The sequence below is a fragment of the Buteo buteo genome, chromosome 21, assembly GCF_964188355.1.
Source record: "Buteo buteo chromosome 21, bButBut1.hap1.1, whole genome shotgun sequence".
Classification (NCBI taxonomy): Eukaryota; Metazoa; Chordata; class Aves; order Accipitriformes; family Accipitridae; genus Buteo; species Buteo buteo.
In genome coordinates, this window is record NC_134191.1 from 18,811,285 (window position 1) to 18,829,799 (window position 18,515).

The window sequence follows — 18,515 nt, forward strand, 5'->3', positions numbered from 1 at the left end:
ATAAATGGGGTCCTGCCGGAGGACATGCACGTCTGCAGTCGGGGACTCCCACTTGGGTCGGAGCACCGCCCGAGGTAACCCCTCAAAGGAGAGAGCCCTCATCTTTTAGGTGAGTGATATGCACATTTTGAGTCATCACTTTTGAATCTTAAGGATTCTTAAGTCAGCTGTGTAGTACTAATTCCCCTTACATCACTGAGCCTGTAGTTCACTCCTGTTACCGGAGTTCTAACTTTGCTACTTAAGAATAAATCTGACTTTTAACACCTGTTGGGTTTGAGTGTGCGTGCATCCGTAACACTCCTTCTACTTGCCATTTTGATCCTGCAGTTCAATACTCTTCTCTCAGCTAAAAACAAAGCTCCAGCAATACCAAGATGCCTAAAAAGTCCTGCTCATCAATTTAAGCCAGGCACTGGATAAACTGAGGCATACTTGTATGTTACTTCAAACTTCACTGTATTAATTTTCAAATGGCAATCCATCCTTAATGTTTTCATTATGAACCTAAAGACAACACTTGTCTATTTGGGAAGAAGTCTTCTAAGTTTGTCTCTAAGATGGAGGAAGTGAAGAAAAGTCCACACAGGTTTTGGGATGACACACAGGGCACATACAACTCATAATGGCTTTTCAGGCAAGCCCACACTGACAGATGCAGAGTTCTCAATTCATAAACAGGAAAATCTAATGATATATGTGGCCTCTTAGACATCTGCACTTAGATAGCTACAAGTTTATCAGCTGGTTTTGCCTCTACAGTGTTTGCAACAGTTTTCGATAACAGTAATCTAATGTAAAAGCCTACCCATCAGTTTGGGAGGGCAAATAGGACTTTGAGAAACTGTAAGAATTCTGAATTTGGTTCTTGTATTCTCCGTTCTTTTACATCTCCGATACAACCATTTGTAAATGGACAGAATCTTTTCTATTTGAGTTGGGTAACTGCATATTCAGTTTTAAATGTGTTAAGAGAAGAAATAAACCAGGACACGTTTTATTCCTTTTCTCAGCCACATTGCTGAAGCAAAAAATGAAGTTGCGCATCTTTTTCTTTTTTAGGTTTGACTTGATTCACAGCAAATTACAGCAGGAGAGCATCATCCACCTATCTGTCAAGCCCCACAATACCACGTATTCACTTGTCTTGACTCCTTTTACCCTTAGACGTAGTAAGAGTTTCTTTGTTATCGGTTAAAAAAAAAAAAGTTTAAAAGGTCTGGGGTTTAATAGTTATTAAATAAAATTCCATACATTTAAGAGAACATGAAGCAAACAAATGCTTTTTACCTAGGAGCTGTGTTTAAAAAGACACTTTTCATTTGGGACATAAATAGAACAGATTATCTGAAGAAGAAAGTTTATTTCTGTCCTATACGTTAGTTACCTCTCTACCAGTTAAATTGTGCTCTGAATGCCAGCTCAGACACAACATGCCTTTTCTTTCCAAATCAGCAGCTTGAGGAATATGCCAGGGCACTTGTGTATCACCATTCACTTCTTAGCATACATTACTATTGATCCTTTTCAGCTTTCCTTATTTGCTGGGGTTTTGGGGTTTTTTTTTGGTTTGGTTTTCTTCACTTCAAGTTCTAGACTTCAGAGTTCACATCTGTCTAAAGGTATATACACACACGTTGGATATATCCACTGAGCCTTACTTCTCACTAGTTCTCCCGAAAGCTCTGCAAGACTGTCCCATTACAAACAATAAAAAAAAATTAAAAAATAATGCAACTGTCAAGCTGGCTTTTTAAAGAGATATTTTATATTAGTATTTAAATAAAACTTCTCAAGGGAATCTGAAAAAAACACAGCTATGTAGAAAGACAGAAAGCAAAAGAGATCAAAAGACAGTGAATGATGCAGAAGGCAGTTTGAGGACATCTTTAATGTCCAATAATCTCTATTTAAACTGCTTGCAGCTGCCATGCTTAACAATGGTAATATTTTGATTTATAAAAAGTAACCTTCCCCTTCCTAAAGTGTTACAGTAGGTTAATGTTGGTAACATGCTTTCCATTTGTAACACTCTGCAAAAGTTTTCATGCTACTTATGAAATTCAGCACATTAAAACAACAGCAGCAAGACAACCTTGCACAGGAAAATGCATTTGGTGGTCTGCCCAAATGGCAAAAATCACAATCAAACCAAGCTAAAGCTCTCAATTTCATCAACTCTTCTTCATAACATCAAAAGACAGTTATTTCTATCCAGGGGTCACATCCTTTCTTCACCTATCAATGAGGTTGTCACTTCACAGTCAATGTAACCCAGCAGAAATCCACATTGCTGGTTACAAATGTGTCTGAAACTCCCTCCTGTTCCCAGCAGGTCATTCCCATTGCCTCTTTAATGCTAGCATTAGCTTGGATGTGTCAACGTGATGAGACAGATAAAGGGTTTAATCCAGTTGCAAACGAACTTTTTTGGTTAGGTTAATTTCTAGTTAAAGCAGTTCCTTATCCTGCTTCAGTATTCAGTTACATAAATACCAGGACTTGTGTAAGAAACACAGCAAGAGAGGGAAGGGGATCAAAAGTCCCCCACTTAAGCAGCTGCAATGATTCATGTTGCATTCAAGTGGCCTATGACCACACACAATTCCTCTTTTACTTCCTATCCATTTATCAGCAAATTAATACTAAAGCTTCTAGGACATCGAATTCTTCTTTTAACAAGTTCTTATTTCCAAGTAAGAATGGTAAACCAATGCTAAAAAAGTGGTTATTCTTTTTCCTTTGAGGATGACGCACAGCATTTTCTAAAAAAGTAGCAAAACTGTAACACCCAAAATGCTAGCTTTTTTCAAAATGTAAGGAGAAGCTTAAGAATGTGCATTAAGTAAATCGAGAATTACAATTAAACCCTTAAATCCCAACTTTATATTTAATACAAGGATCTGATATTTCTGAACAAGCATCATAGAAAACCTACTAATTAGAAATAATGTTAGCATACCATATAAAAATGTACCCTAGATTTTCCTCAACTGAATGATTTCCTTTAAAAATATTTTAACATACTTAGATATCACCTGGATATCGTATTGGATATGCCAAAACTGTGCCGTGTAATTTATTCCACAGACTCACAGACTGAAGTATAAATCTCTTCTGTGTATATGACAAAATGTTACTCTTTCTTTGTTTATTTGGGTTGGGGAAAGAACGTGGAATATAAAGGTTTAAAGGTTTCTCAAGGAAGATCCTCACCTGTGGTGGAGTATAAGGCATTATATCCAATTCACTAGCTAACGGGGTCTGAAGCTGAGGCATAGAAGGTGTTTCAGTCATATCACCTTCCTCTTCTCCCATCTCTTCCATGTCCTCATCACCTCCTTCCAACTCAGCAAATTTTGCTTCTAGCTGCTGAATCTTCTTTTCCAGTAGTGGAGATGGTTCCTTCTGAGGAACTATGGGTTTTCTAAAAGGTGAAGGAGGAAGACAAAAAACGGGTAAGAATACACTCATACTTTACAGGAGATAGCATATATTTTTGAAGAGAAAACCAAGTTTTCTTCCTTTATTATTGAACAACATGGAAACAATGGTGACTCCAGATGTGCCTGTGCTTCCTTTCAGAACACTGAGCAGAAATCATTCAGTGTCTATGGCCAGTGTTTCATTTCAGTAACTTGTTTCAAGGATTTTTTTAAATTATTTTTTAACTTTTTGTAAGTTAGAAGGGGATTTCAATGCAGCAAATACTTCACTCCTGCAATAGAAGGCAATTAACACCACACCTTCCTCACATTTTACATTTTACTTGCTAGAACTTAATATTTTTATCAATACCAATCTTCACCAACTGGAAAGCTATTTGTAACCTATAATGAGGACTTTGGTAAATTCTCTTGGATGTCATTAAAATACTAATCTGATAATGTAACGACTTTTCCTAAAGTCAGGAGAAGAAAAGGAAAACGTCCACTGGTATTAAGACTATGAAAAGACTGATGTTATCTGGACTTCTTCCCAAAAGTGTGATTAGTCAAAATTCACCTTCTCCTACAACTATGACTTTTACATATGTACTGTGTCTGGCTAGGATGGAGTTAATTTTCTGCATAGTAGCCCGTATGGTGCTGTATTTTGGATTTGTGACCACAACAGTGTTGATAACACATTGATGTTGTAGTTAACTGCTGAACAGTGTTGGTTCACTGTCAAAGGTCAAGGCCTTTTCTTTTTCCCACTCTGCCCCTGCAGCAAGCAGGCTGGGGGTGGACAATGAGTTGGGAGGGGAGACAACCAGGACAGCTAAGCCAAACTGACCAAAGGGACATTCCATACCGTATGACATCGTGCTCAGCAATGAAAGCTGGGGGAAGGGAAGAGAAAGAGGGGACTTTCAGGGTTATGGTGTTTGTCTTTCCAAGTAACCATTACGCATGCTGAGGCCCTGCTTTCCAGGAAACGGCAAAGCATCCGCCTGCCAATGGAAAGTAGTGAATCCTTATTCTGCTTTGTTTGTGTGTGCAGCTTTGCTTCAATTATTAAACTGCCTTTATCTTGACCCAGGAGGTTTTCTTCCTTTTGCTCTTCCCATTCTCTCCCCCATCCTGCTGTGGTGGAGCAAGCAAGTGGCTAGGTGTGGGCTTAGCTGCCAACCGGAGTCAGTCCACCATGATACAGAAGAGTGTGCAGGTGACCCCCCTCATTCCCATCATATTTTTACCTAAAATAGTATATTTCGTCATCTACAACTTTTGCAGAGAGTGAAAACCTCTTCAGCCCTTTGAATTTCTTCATTTGTTTGTCGCTCTCATTGTAGCGGCTCTCACAAAGAAAAACATCATTTTCAGAGATTTCTGTTGGTCTGCAGGAGAGGAAGTCTTTGAATGACAGAACCACACACTTTCCTGCAGAAATGAAAGAGTTGGGTAAGAAGGCAGCCACGCTTGCAGACATTTTACAAAAAGTGTGGAGACTCAAGTTTTTGCCAGTCTCGTAAGTCTGGAAGATTCCCAGTATTTGGTAAAACTACAGAAAATACACCGATTGATATCCCTATTAAATAACACCACTCACAAGAAACCTACACAAACTTAATGCAGCTTTTGGGTTTTTTTAAAGAATGAGAAGACCTGCAAAATAACAAAACCCCATGACCACTAGTCAGTTAACTATATTTAGCACAGCATCATTACTACAAACAAAGTACATAGTCAGCATCTTATGCAACAAACCAAATTTCAACCTCCTTCTGGACCAACTTTCCAGGTAACACATACTGGAATAATCACATTAATAAGTGAGAATAATGGAGTTTTATGTTCTCTGGCTGCAAACAACGTTTACTTTGATATCATACATGTAATTCCCTTATTGTAAGAAAGCTTCCTTATAGCAAAAATTCTCACTACAGGTCCCAAAATCAGGAATGCATGTTAGAAATGGACTGAATAATCTCTTCTCCCCCACTCAAGATGAAAAAAACATACTTGGAATCAAACCTACCCATAGCTATAAATCACTTCAGATTCTATAGGAAAAGAAAAAGAGCGTCCATTGGATTTAAAGTTGTTAACAATTACCCAAAATGCAAGTCATCGGACAGGTCTCCTCCAAGTTACTCAAAAACACTTCCTTCTTATAGAACATTTTAGTTGGTTCATGTTCAGTTTCTTCAGGATGTATAAAGATTGGACCAAAGAAATATGCAGCTCCATCTCGCACCCACATCTTTTCAATTCTGGAAAGAAAACCAAACCACTGACAAAACGAAGGGCCACCCATCCTAAATGAGACAGCCGGATGCACTAGGTTGTTCAGGAAGGCTGTCAGTAAAAAAGGAGTACAGAAGAACAGCCTGCTCCAACTGTACAACTGCATCACCTTTTTATTAGGTGGCTAAACTTCTACCTCAATCTATTAAGAGCTTGTAACATTTGCTTCATTCAGAAGATTTTTTTTTTCCCCCATCCTCTTTTATACCCTTTGCAACGAGCCCGTCTTTTGTCCAAGTTATTTTTATAGACATAAACTGCAAATAAAAAAGTTGCACTCACCTTCCTACTCGAGGTCGCACTAACCCATGTGATTTTATGAAGACACAGTCCCCAACCTTAAGCCACATATCATTGTAGCAGAGCTGTTCAAAGTAATGGCAACCAGGTTCTCCATTGGACATTTCTACAGGAACATCTTCTTTGTCCTGCAGAAGAGTATGCATTTAGGAACTTGTGAAAGAAGAAAAACCAAACACATAAATAAAAAGATGCCAAGTGCAAGTAAAAGACTTTGCTCTATTTTTATGTTACCAACAATAGGTAAACACTAAACAGAGCTGTACATGCCAAAGTGAGGGGCCTTGAAATTTAAAAATGAAATAGCAAAGCCAAAGATACCCTCCACGTACGTCGCAAGCTTTCCTATTTCACAAAGCTGTAATTTTGCCAGAACAGTAATTTACAGGTCCTTTTTTGTTCTACTGCTTCAGAGTTAACTGGCCAAGCCAAGCCTTGTCAGCTTGTTTTGATGGTTTGTTTTAAAGGACAATAACACGCATAAGAGGCAAGAACTGAGTATATGGCCAAGTTAACATACATAGAAATTGAATGATTTAACTCTCACATACAATAATATGAACACTCCATGCATTGCTTGCAAATTCATACCACTTGCCCTATTTGATTTCTTACTTTTTAGTCAAAACTCACATTGTGCCTCATTGATCTTTTAGTCTAGGATTTCAGAAAACCAATGAAATCACGGGCTATCTCCCCAAGGTGTGGAAGGAAAAGACCCTACAAGTTTTCATCCTCTTGGCAGAAATAATTCCTTCTTTTGTCATGATGTGAATAAATACAGTAATATACAATAAGTGTCTGATTAAAGCTGACAATGAGTGTGCTGGGTATTCTGTTCTGAGGTTCTGTTAGAGAACTCAATGTAATGTGGATTTATTTTATAACTCTCAGTTTATTTTTTTTATGGTTCTAAATTTATTTTAGATAAATTTAATTCAATTTAATACATTTAATTGAATTTAATACATTTATTTAAATTTATTTCTTTTATGACTCTAAATACAATAAAATAAACCATTTTACCCAGTATGTTGGATAGAAGTATTCTTAAGCATTTTGACAATAAACCGCTCAGTTATCAACCATAAACAGGTCACAAACAACAGAATATTACGTATTGCTTACTGCTGCTTAGTTACTATTTTACTGAAATACTACATAATAAAGCATTTCAGCATTGCCATGAACTAAAACTAGACATTTAGTTCTAGTGATTCTTTAGGATTAAGGCAAGCTTTACATTAAAAGTGGAATTTTCTTTTCTGAAGTGGTAAAAAACCCAACCAACCCCTTCACATGATCACAAGAAAGCATTTGTAGAATCTAGCAAATATGTACACAGTTTATTTTCTGTTTAGTCTATTTATATTTTGTTTGTATTTATTTACAAATGTGTATAACATAATTTATAACAGAAACATTATATTTATTTATATTTTATTGTGTCTGGATGCTGTGAAACCGAAGTCATGAGGGCTCATATTTTGTCATTCTTTACCTGTCAAACATAATTGATGTTCCACTTGTTATCTTACATACCTTTTCAAGATGAAGGATACTTTCTCCCACCTTGCTGTCCTCCAATGTTTCAGTGTGTTTCTCCTCATCTACTTTGTCTGTATTAGCAAACACAGAAGCAACACGGACCACAGGCAGGGGCACGTCTCGTGGGACAAATCTTACAGAGCTTACAGGCATAGTCCACAGTTTAATCTTTTTAAAAGATTTTGTCTTCGCAGAATAACGTGACTCACAGACATAGACATCCTCATCTCTGAAGTTTTCAGGACACAGTTTAAAATATTCCTGCAGATTGAAGAAAAAATATGAAATATTTCAGCAACACACACACAGCCCCCACAGACACACAGTGAACTCCCTCTCATGCTTCTGGTTGTTTTTTTTGTTTGGTTGTTTTTTTACGTTTCTATCAGAAATGCTTTTAGACTAGTAAAGGCTTTCTAATGAGTTCTTTTCTTCCAGTCTGACATCCAAGTTATACTAAAAATTAAAAGCAAACAACAAGAAATCCCACCCTTAAAGAAGAGGCTAAATTCAATACAGGTTGTCATGTGAGAAAAATTAGGTTTTATTCATTTACCAAAACGGTACATTAACAAGTACAAGATCTGCAGCCTAAAACTACCTTTACAAGATTTCTGAGCTTTAACTTGGAAAGAGGACACAATCACCAAGTTTGGGGAGGGGGGGAAATTAAGCTCCATGCTCATTGATATGTGACCGTGATACCTCAGCAGCTGTAGCATGTTGTTCATACAAACACACTACCTTCAGAAAATTGGCTGAGATAGGTATGTTGCAAACAAGCCAAAAATCCTCTGCACAAGGATGTTGTGGAATCAAACCTGAGACAGAGATGAAAGACTTCATCCTCTTACCAAGCCATTCAAGTCTCCCTCTGCCAAACCTAAATCTACATGCTTTTATGGGAACCTTTAAGAAGTTACCTGCAATTTCTCTACCACGTGCTTTGAAAAATCAGTTAGCTAATTATCTAATAAGCGTATGATTCTACAAACCAACAAGCACAAGGAAACACCATCACTTGGGTGAACTATTTATCTCATGAAACGAATGAAGAATACAAACAGTACACAGGAACAACTCCTATTTTATTTAAGTATTAGTAGAATGTCTCTATGTTAGAATCCCTACAGCTCTTCAAGAAAATAGAAGGAATGTGTTATTTGCTTAACAAATTAGACTGAATAGTCTCTCACCTTGACAAACATGACCACACATTTGCCTAAAATTTTGCTAACAGGAACTTTATTGTAATAGTCACTTTTAAAAACTTCTTTCTCCAAGAATTTTCGTGTTGCAAGATGAAACGTTTCATTTGGTCGATAAAACCAACAGCCATAGAGCCATTTCTCTCCTTTAAAAAAAAAAAAGATACAAAAATGAGAAGGGAGAAAGAAAAAGAAAAAAATGCAAAATGGCATATTCTCTAATGCATGAGCAAGAAAAAAACAACTACAGACTGACTGATTAATCAAATAGCCATGTAGTCATTTATAATGAGAGTAAACTGGTTTAAAACAGGACAAGATTCTTTAACTGTTTCAGGTTGCTTAAAAAGCCCACTAATTGTTTTTTCCCCAGTAAAACCTGACTCAGCAAAATAAAGGAAGAATCAGTTCTTATTTATAAATCTTGACTTTCAGGCCTTGAAATGGCTTCAAAGTCTACACAACAATCACCTGATTATTTGAAGAACCTTGGATAACTGGTTTCATGTTTTTTTAAGAACTATTTCTTCTGCATTATGCTGTGACAAATCAAATTGTTAACAATGAGTTATAAAGAAGTTACAAATATGTACTATTTTTCTAAATCAAAGAAAACCTGTAATCTGTAGACTGAACCAGAAGAAAAAGTACTATTCACTTTCTCCATCACAGACAAACAAACGTAAGAAATGTCCAACTGGCCAATGGTCCATCTACCCAAATACACTGCATCCAACTGAGTGAGCAGGACAGGCTATTTGGAGAATGCATTTGATCTTGGCCACTCTCTGTAACTCATTTCACTCCTTCTACAGTCATTGCATTAGGGGTGTTAGAGAGCTATTATCTTTATCTGGCTGTTATTCCCTTTATTATTTGGTTTAGACCTGTTGTACATGGACTTGTCTCGCCCATTTTTGAACCTGCTGATGTAATCTGCCTCCACAAGCTCCTGGGGAAGTCACAAGGGTCACCACCCACTACATTAAAAAGCCAAACACTTTCACATGTTTTAATCTGATTTATTAGCATCAGTGTGTGCCCTCCAACTCTAGTACTGCTGGATTTGTCGAACAGTATTTCTGCATTCACCTTATCTACCCACTTCATGATTTTGCAAACCTTAATTATATCCTGCCTTGCACTTCTCTTGAAATTTAAGAGTCATGGTCCTTTTAATCTGTCCTTGTAACACATCTGTTCCACCCCTTTAAAAAAAAGTGCCACCAAAATGGTACATTTCACTGTATCCCACTGTAGCTCTCAGCAACTGTGGTTTCCAGGATTGCTGAGAATGCACCATGCTTATCTGATACTCCTGACATCTCTCTAGCCTTCCTTACACTTAAGAGAAGTACCTGCTGCAAACAGAAGGCATCACTGATGAGAAAAAACAAAATAGTACTTGTCATGGCTTGATTTGCCTAGGAATGCAAGATTCAGCTCATTTCTGAAATTTAACAATGGCAAGTTCTGAAACAGAGTTGTTCTGTGGAACATATGCAGTTAAATGTGCCCAACTTTGTTTCAGATTTCTCAGCACAGAAAAACTCCATGTGTTCTTCTGCGCTTAAATTACAAGGAGCCCAGCCCACTTAGAAGAGCCTATTCTCTGGGATGCTTACGATTTAAGAATAGGTGGAGACGAACAACAAAAAAACCTGTGCTGATCCAAGAACTTCATATTTGTGGAACAAACTGAGTTCCTCTATTGTGGAATAAAGCAACTCAGAAAGAAGAAAAATACTCACCAGTCCACACATAATTCTGCAAATAAAATAACATCTACACAACAAAAGCTACAATTGGAAGTTTTGAACATTGTTTTCCTATAGCAAAGGCATCCTTACCAGCTGAATCTTCCCACAGCCTCTCAATACAGACTATGTGAGGTTGCAAGTTGGCTTCAGCAGGCTCAACGTACACATAATCTCCTACATGGTACATGCTGTTCTTGAAGCTGCAATCCTGGCTGTAGGTCCGATGCAAGCTTGACAGCCCAGCTGATCCAGAAGAATCTTCACTCTTTTCAGCTTCTTATTTCAAGAAGGGAAAAATAGATGTTAGCAATGCCATATTTCCACGTTAGCCAAGATTACTGATACGAACAGCCTCACCCTTTGCTGAGTGCAGAAGTGCCATATGCAGAAACACATAATACTTGATGCATCCCTCTATTGCTGACTTCCATCATGAAGGAAGGGTTTAAGTGTGTTTTGTGCTGCTAGCCTTTCTGCTACCGGTGCTGCTGAAGGTTGGGTTTCCCTTCTTCAGTTGAATTTTACTGAGCCCTCCCAGTAAGTGAAGAGGAACTCAATGACAGCACTGAGCTCAGAAGCCTTCAGAAAGACATGGTTTGCTTTCTTTGAGGTTTTTAGCTCTCAAAGGAAGACAGAAGAAGGGCATCGCAGCTGTTGTCCCTTTATAATACGGAGCCTGGTTGGAGCAACCAGATTTTACTGCTGCTGACATCAGTGCTATGTGGGAAGATGAACCACATTAGAAAGACAATTCAAGGACAAAGAGCTAACAGCTCTGCTCCCATATGTGGAAAGGAGCAATCAGAGAGCTTTATTCATCCCCTTAGACATACTCCATAATGATTATATGGACAGTAATGGCCAGGAGCTATGAAACACAAAGTACCTTCACAGTAGGTTTCTTGCTCTACAAAATAGTGCAAGCCCATTCCTCTTCACACTCATAGTAGCCAAGTAAGAAACACAACAGGCTTACTTAAATACCATTTCTTTAGCAGTGTTAAAAGTACGATCACAGACAACATCATCAGCACATCAAGAAATCAGTATTTGTCAAAAAGGAAATGACCAAAAGTCAATTGGAACAGTCATTAAGTTTATTATCAGCAGAAAGCTATAGTAAAAAACTATTGTTTTCTTTTATATTATCCTTGAAATAAGACTACTGGTACCCCAACGTGCTCCGATTAAAGAGTTTACATAGGTTAATATCTACCTAAATCTCCTTCTTAAAAGCCATCTGGCCTGGCTGATAAGGATCAAAATAAAATAAATCTCTAACAACTTTAAAATACTAGACCCTTGCTGGACAACTAGACTATTAAGGTCCCTTCAGTAGGCAAAGCTGCAGCAACAGCAGAGCATACATCATATGCATAGGTACATTTTTCAATTAATACATTTAAAATTAATTAAAAGAAAGTAGCTACCTCTCTTTTCTTCCTCTCTTTTGAGCTTATCCTCCTCTATTTCTTTGGGCAGCTTTTCCTTCTTTTCCTTTTCTACATCGTTGTGAAGATGCTTGGTGGTATAGCTGAGAGCGGGTGACAGAAGAATCTCTCCGTTCTTACAAAGTTCATCTCGAATTTTAATAAAGAACTGCTGAAGTTCAACCGCATCCTCGTAAATCTCTGAATCAGTCCTGTACAAAAATACGTACAACAGGGCAGAAACATAGTTTGCGGAGAGTCAAACAGGATCCTAAACACATACACATCAATTACCATACTTAATGATAAAAACTAAAGCTTCACTCTACCAACAGATTTCTGTGTTTACTCATAATAAGCAGCAGCAGACACTAGCAAGTCATGCTCCACCTGCTACTCTGCTCTCAGTTTGTATTATAGTTTACCCAAAACAATATTTTTGTATACACCAGTCCTGAAACACCAGAAAAATCAAAGATAACTATTTGCAACCAAAACTACTTGCCACTGGACCTCTACAATCTGTTAACTTCTTAAAACTTAAGTAATAACAGTATTATTAACAAAACTAACTTATTTTAATTACACATGCTTCTGTTAGTAGATGTTTTAATATAATTTTTACCTCCTCTCCTTCAGAGTCAAGATCTCACCTGCACATCCCCAAGTACCCTACCTTATTCAAGTAAAACATGGCAAGAAGTTGCCAGTGTTCAGTTTTTGCACAATATTACCATAACTCATACAACTGTGATTGCTCCAAAAGAGTTGGAGCAGTCAAGCAGTTAGTGAACAGCTCCTCCTCTTCATTTTTTCAATCTGAAAGTTAGCACAAACCTGGTTTTCATGTTGTGTACCTTTGGAAGATTAATGTCAAAATTATCTCATGGCAGAAAACTAACTTTTTCCTTGTTTTTAAATGAAAGCATATATGCCACTGAAGACCTGATAGAGCTTTTAAGATTTAGTTTTCTAAACACCCATACCAAGGAAAGCAAACACCTTAAAAAACCCGCAGCCTTTGTCTAACGTTAACATGCAAAACTCATGTGATAAGACAAAGGATACCTGAAAAATATGGCTTTGCTCACCTATTCATTCTCCTTGCCCTCTCCAGCACCTCAAACATATTCTCCTGGAACAAGTCCAATCTTCTATAGCGATTATTTTCAACATTTTTTCGGATAATATCAAAAGTCAGAGGAGGTTTATTTGGGAAGTTGGGATCAACAGCAGGAATCTCAGCTAAGGAGTCGCTGTAGCATCTGCCCTCATCATCCTGGTGGCTCATAACAGATACAAAAAGGTTATGGATAAGTTCCTGAATTAGCAAAGTGACATTGGGCACATGAGAATCCTCATCTCCTTCTATTTCTCTCCGAGTTTCAAGCAAAACTTTATGCAGAACCAGGGCATCTTTATAAATCAGAGATTCTGGCTCGTTATATGTGCAAGCATTATTGAACATCATTACAAAGTCCTCTACCATGGAATCAATATCCTGGTATTTATTTGCCATCATATGGCTTCTGATCTTTTCCATGTCAACGGGCTTTTTAATGGTTACATAATAGTCAGGAAGTTCAGACCGAGATGGCAGCCTCAAGAAGATGGCGCTCAGTCGCCTGCCTCGTTTATCCGTGTAATTCTTAACTGCTTCATACACCTCATTCAATTTCTGTTGCATTGGAGTCATGTATTTTGATTTTTTAGGAGAAATGCCACTTTTTCTACCTAAGCAGACAAAAAAAAAAAAAAAAAAAGAAAAAAATCATTACAAAAAACAGAGCTTGCACACTTCTTTGTCCATCTCCTTTGCACTGGAGAATTGCTTACTGAAGAACCACTTTATGGTATGACCAGAAGACTCATAACATGGAGCCCATTCCAAGCTGCAGCTTCCTTTATTTTTCAAAATTGTATGAATATTTTTTTTAAATGTTATTTTTGGCAAACAGAGAATCATATGTTACTATGTGGTCTACCTGGCAAAGGTCTCTTCAGACTAAAGCATGGAAAACATCTTTTCCTATTTAATGTTATTAGTAACTCCTCTAAATTCAATTTGGTCTTACTAGCTCTACATGAATTTCTCTCTACAGCTCTTAAAAATCCAGCCATCACAGGGGTTTCGCTATCACTAAAATTAAGCATTCTAAATCTTATCAGATTCCTTTATGACAGGTTTATGCCAAATTAGAGAGGATTATTACAGGTAAAATGTAAAATAAGGCCTCCCATGGGATTATCAATCAGATTAGCTTTTTGTTTAGTTCAAGATCTCTGTTACTGTACTGTATAGTCTCTGCCTGTGAATTCTCTACTACCTGTATGTTACCTAGGAGCTGCACATTTCTATTTTCAAGAGGGCTGTGTGCAGTTCTTTTCTGTGCAATTTTATCCTTCTCGGTTTGCTAAATTCTGAACACATATTAAGGGGACATAAGATTTGAGTAGTAGCAAATCTAGTTTGTAAGGGCAACAGCTCTAGAAACAGACATTGTTGGATATTTTACTTCTGTGATTTCATAGCTTTCAGTAATTTTCCAAAAAAAGCTCACATTTCTTTTATCATTCTGTGGAAATCCCAGACATTTGACTAGGGAAATTAAGAGCTTTACTCAGTTTGAGAAGCACCTTACTTGTAAGCGAACCCAGCAGCACACATGAAGTGTGCTAATGAAGTGTTACTGAGCACAGAATGCAACATCTAACATTTGGATAACACCACATGACTAAATGCCAGTCATTCCAACCATTCCTACATTTTCTTTCTTCATTCTAAGTTACTTTTCTTAGAAAATGCTATATGCAACAACTAAATTCTATTATATGCACATATAAACACACCATTGCTGTCATGATTTTGAAAACATAATTCTACTTTGCATGTCAGTGTAAATTTGCAGATCATGTCTTCTGTTCTAAAAGGAAGATCTTTTAATCTGTATTGTTGGGCTTTCATAAGTGTTGAAATGAGACATAGCAATGTACGACGTTGCCTTACTTAGTTTTAGTTTAGGGGATGCAACATCATCATCTTCAGCTAGGGGTCCCAGTTCTTTCCTTTTTTCTTTAAGGATCTTTTCCAGCATATGGGCATCATTGTACACCTATTAATCAGTAAAGTAATCAAAAAACAAAACAAAACAAGGTTTACTGTGCTTAGACTAGTTTAGAACTAGCCCCCTAGAAACATTTAAATGTTAGTTTGAAAAAGCTGAATATAAAACCAAGTACTTGATTAAAAAGAAGGACTTGTTTCTCAAATGTACACCCTTAATAGACTTACACAGGTAAGCAGAACTGATGAACACCATCTAAATTAGGGAGATAACACTCTGAATAAATTATCCAATTAAGCTGCATTTCTGTTCCCAAGACTACAAAACAGCAAGGTGCAGTTGTCTTAGCAACGTCCTTATCAAACCATTCTGCTGAGCAATGAAAGATCTCTTGAACTATTGTGATTCCATCAAGGTACAAAGGACTCAAACAGTCCTCCTGGGTCTTCGAATCCAACCCCAGTGAACACAACTTCATCATAAAGTCCTGTACAGTAGCTGATCAAGTTCCTCATTAGAAATAGCTGGAGGTTTCTTACCACCACTCTGTTCCATGACATCACGCTTGCTGGCTGAGAAATATCACAACATAGAAACACCCTACCATATATTTGTAGATGAAAAGCATATTCTTTTCAGACTCCTTTTGCTAGGCTAAACAAGTCAGGTCTTCTAGTCTGATCACCCACACTCTCCACTTCCACGATAACAAAGCTGCTTTCTTTCCAACTAAGGCATCCCTTCTCAGAGGTTCTGAGCTCCAAATCACATGCTGATGACCATTTACTGTGCAAATACCTTCACGTGATTGAATGAGGATGAATAATGAGAATTTGATAACCAGCTTATTTTTTAAAAACATACTAGGAAACATTCAGCTGGCATTCTTTGTAGTGGAGTTTAGCTAACAGGAAATAAATCTAACCTTTGCAAAGGAGCGTGTTGCATTTTATGTTCATACAACTATAGACGAAGACAGAATTTAAAACATCAGCAGAAAGAAAAAGTCGTATTTCTATTTTAGTTCAATAAACAATTATCATAAGTAATGTGAGTAATAGTCAAAGCTAAAGCATCCTAACATAACTTACATGTCTGCAAAGAAGCAGAAAAGTAAGTGTGACTGCAGAATCAAAACAGTACCTGGGAGCCTTCTTCATTATAATGCCTTGCATTTCGGAACATGAGCTTCATGTCTTCAATCATGGCTTCTTCCCCTACATACTTATCATTGCGGATGTTGTGTTCTATCATTTTCAAGTCCATTGGTTCCAAGATAATTTTATAATAGTCTGGATAGTCCTTTTTGGATGGCTTAACCATAAACAGATCACAGAGCCGTCTGCCTGTGCCCGGTTCTCGAGCTTCCAGAACTGCATTGTATAAGATCTTCATTCGTTGCTTTCGTATATTCTTTTTACTGTTAGGTTAAGGAAAAGAACAAAAAGGAAAAGAATAAACGTCAGGGGCTCTTTTCCCCGCTTCCAATACTAATATCAATATGACATTATCCTCTACCATGAAAAAACAACCACAACCACCTAAAAACACACACGAGAAGTTCAACATTAAGACAGTGTACTAGAAACACAGGTCCACTTGCAAATAATGACAGCATTGTAACCAGCAGTCTGCTAAATAAACAGAAAACCAACTTTAAGGTATGATTTTTCTCTCATTCACCTTGAAGTTTAAGTGTTCTACAGAATAAACCACATAACTAGTTTTCAAGAGTGCAAAGGTCAAAAGGAGCTCTAAGCACTTTCCAGCTTCAGAGAAAACAGATCAGTCAAGACCTCAAGATCTAGTGCAAACAGTGAAACACCCCCCAGCCAGTATCTTCATGACTACCTCTGCTGAATAGAGAATATCAAAGACTTGAGCTATTTATCTTGGAATACTGCAGTACCTTCTTCAGTACCAGATACAAGAAAATAAGGACATCAAGAATGTAGTAGAAAGAAGGGTCTGAATTGCTTAAATATATGTCAACCACAGTCAAATAAAATTACAAGTCAATAAAGCTCACCAAAACTGCAAACCCAGGTAGAAAATGGCTACATACATGCTATCACCACAAACTTTACAGTCATCCTATGTGTAGCTATTATGGTTGTCTCAAGAAATCTGACAGCACAACCAAGACACAGCTTATCAGGAAAACAGTTATACATGGCTCCCTGTACATATACTACAGGATCTATAAGCTAATCAGGTAAGGGAGAGGAAAGCTTATGTTAATAATGTATAATCTCAGCTCAGATACTGTGGCACTCTTAGAAATGCACTCTCTACAAAGTCTTTTAAACCAGCTTCCAAATTGCAATCTCTGTAAGACTTATGTAGTTATAACTTTCACCATATTATCAGTAAAGGCAACAACAACAACAAAAACTATCTTCATTAGCAGAATATGCAAAACATCACTGTACAACTTGCTAGAAACCAAACTGCATCACAGATTTTCCATCATCTGGATCTTTTCCTCCTACATTTAAAATATACCTAATCCAGCATAGTCTCATGCCTCAGATAGCTCTTGCTCCTTGGTGAGGTCAGCAAATTAAGTAATGAAAATTAATGTCAGAACATGTAAGAAAATTCAAAATGTATCTTCTATAGGTTAAAAACTTTTTTCTGCATTATTTTCACTGCTGGAAACCATTAGTGGTTCATACTAGCAGATGAGCAATGCCAGAACAGAGACATCCTTCCGAGTTCCACATTTTAACATGTTTCCAAGTTTCAACATTTAATTCGTTGGAGGTAGGTAAAGCAAAACCAAAGCAGAAATAGTAAAAGGCCTGCCAAAAAAGGGCGACATAAAAAGGGACATTCAAACTTTCTTCTGTGTCACTATTACTTTCACAATGGGATGAATGTTGCCTGGGTTATCAGTTTCCTTTTTCAGCAACATTTTGGAATTCCTCTCAGTGCTTCACTTCTACTATCAGCAGCATTTACAAACTTCTTTTACTTCCTATCATTCAGCAAGTGAAACTGATAACAAGTACTGAACTGACAACATCAAAAGCATTTTCAGGTTCTCTTCAGGCATGAGGAAAATAAAATAATTTTGATTTCCCTTATCTATGAACACAACTTTTTCTCTTTTACTGTTCTGAGATGACAAGGCCTGACAGATTTTTTCTTTTAGGCATTTCAGTATTATCTTGCACAAGGTGATCAAAAACAACATAGGGTTAAATGACACTGATGGCAGTTTGACTTACTTGATTAGGTTAGTATTCTCTCTGAATCTGAAGATCACAAAACTAGCTATTTTTACAATTTGTTCCTTCCAGATCTTCACTTGGTACTGCAGTCTCACCATTCAGCACCTTTCTTCTTGCTAGCACCCCTAGACTGTAGTACCTAAGTCCATGTTAACATTTTATCTCTGCAGATAGTTTGAGTACACATTGTTGCACTTACTTGATTGCTCTTAAGTGAATCTTTGCTGATGCTCTAT

At 37.3% G+C, this 18,515-nt stretch overlaps 1 protein-coding gene across 15 annotated transcripts in view; it reads right to left on the reverse strand.

Moving 5' to 3' along the window:
• Positions 1-18,515, reverse strand: part of PBRM1 (polybromo 1) — a 79,459-nt gene that overhangs the window by 17,567 nt on the left and 43,377 nt on the right. For all 15 annotated transcript variants that reach the window (XM_075053257.1, XM_075053265.1, XM_075053255.1 and 12 more), the window contains 11 exons: positions 16,187-16,463; positions 14,986-15,091; positions 13,070-13,712; positions 11,979-12,190; positions 10,639-10,824; positions 8,777-8,934; positions 7,575-7,841; positions 6,015-6,160; positions 5,541-5,698; positions 4,682-4,865; positions 3,217-3,427 (listed from right to left, as the gene is read on the reverse strand). In XM_075053257.1, the coding sequence (XP_074909358.1) occupies positions 3,217-3,427; positions 4,682-4,865; positions 5,541-5,698; positions 6,015-6,160; positions 7,575-7,841; positions 8,777-8,934; positions 10,639-10,824; positions 11,979-12,190; positions 13,070-13,712; positions 14,986-15,091; positions 16,187-16,463 (2,548 nt within the window). The remainder of the gene's footprint in view (positions 1-3,216; positions 3,428-4,681; positions 4,866-5,540; positions 5,699-6,014; positions 6,161-7,574; positions 7,842-8,776; positions 8,935-10,638; positions 10,825-11,978; positions 12,191-13,069; positions 13,713-14,985; positions 15,092-16,186; positions 16,464-18,515) is intronic.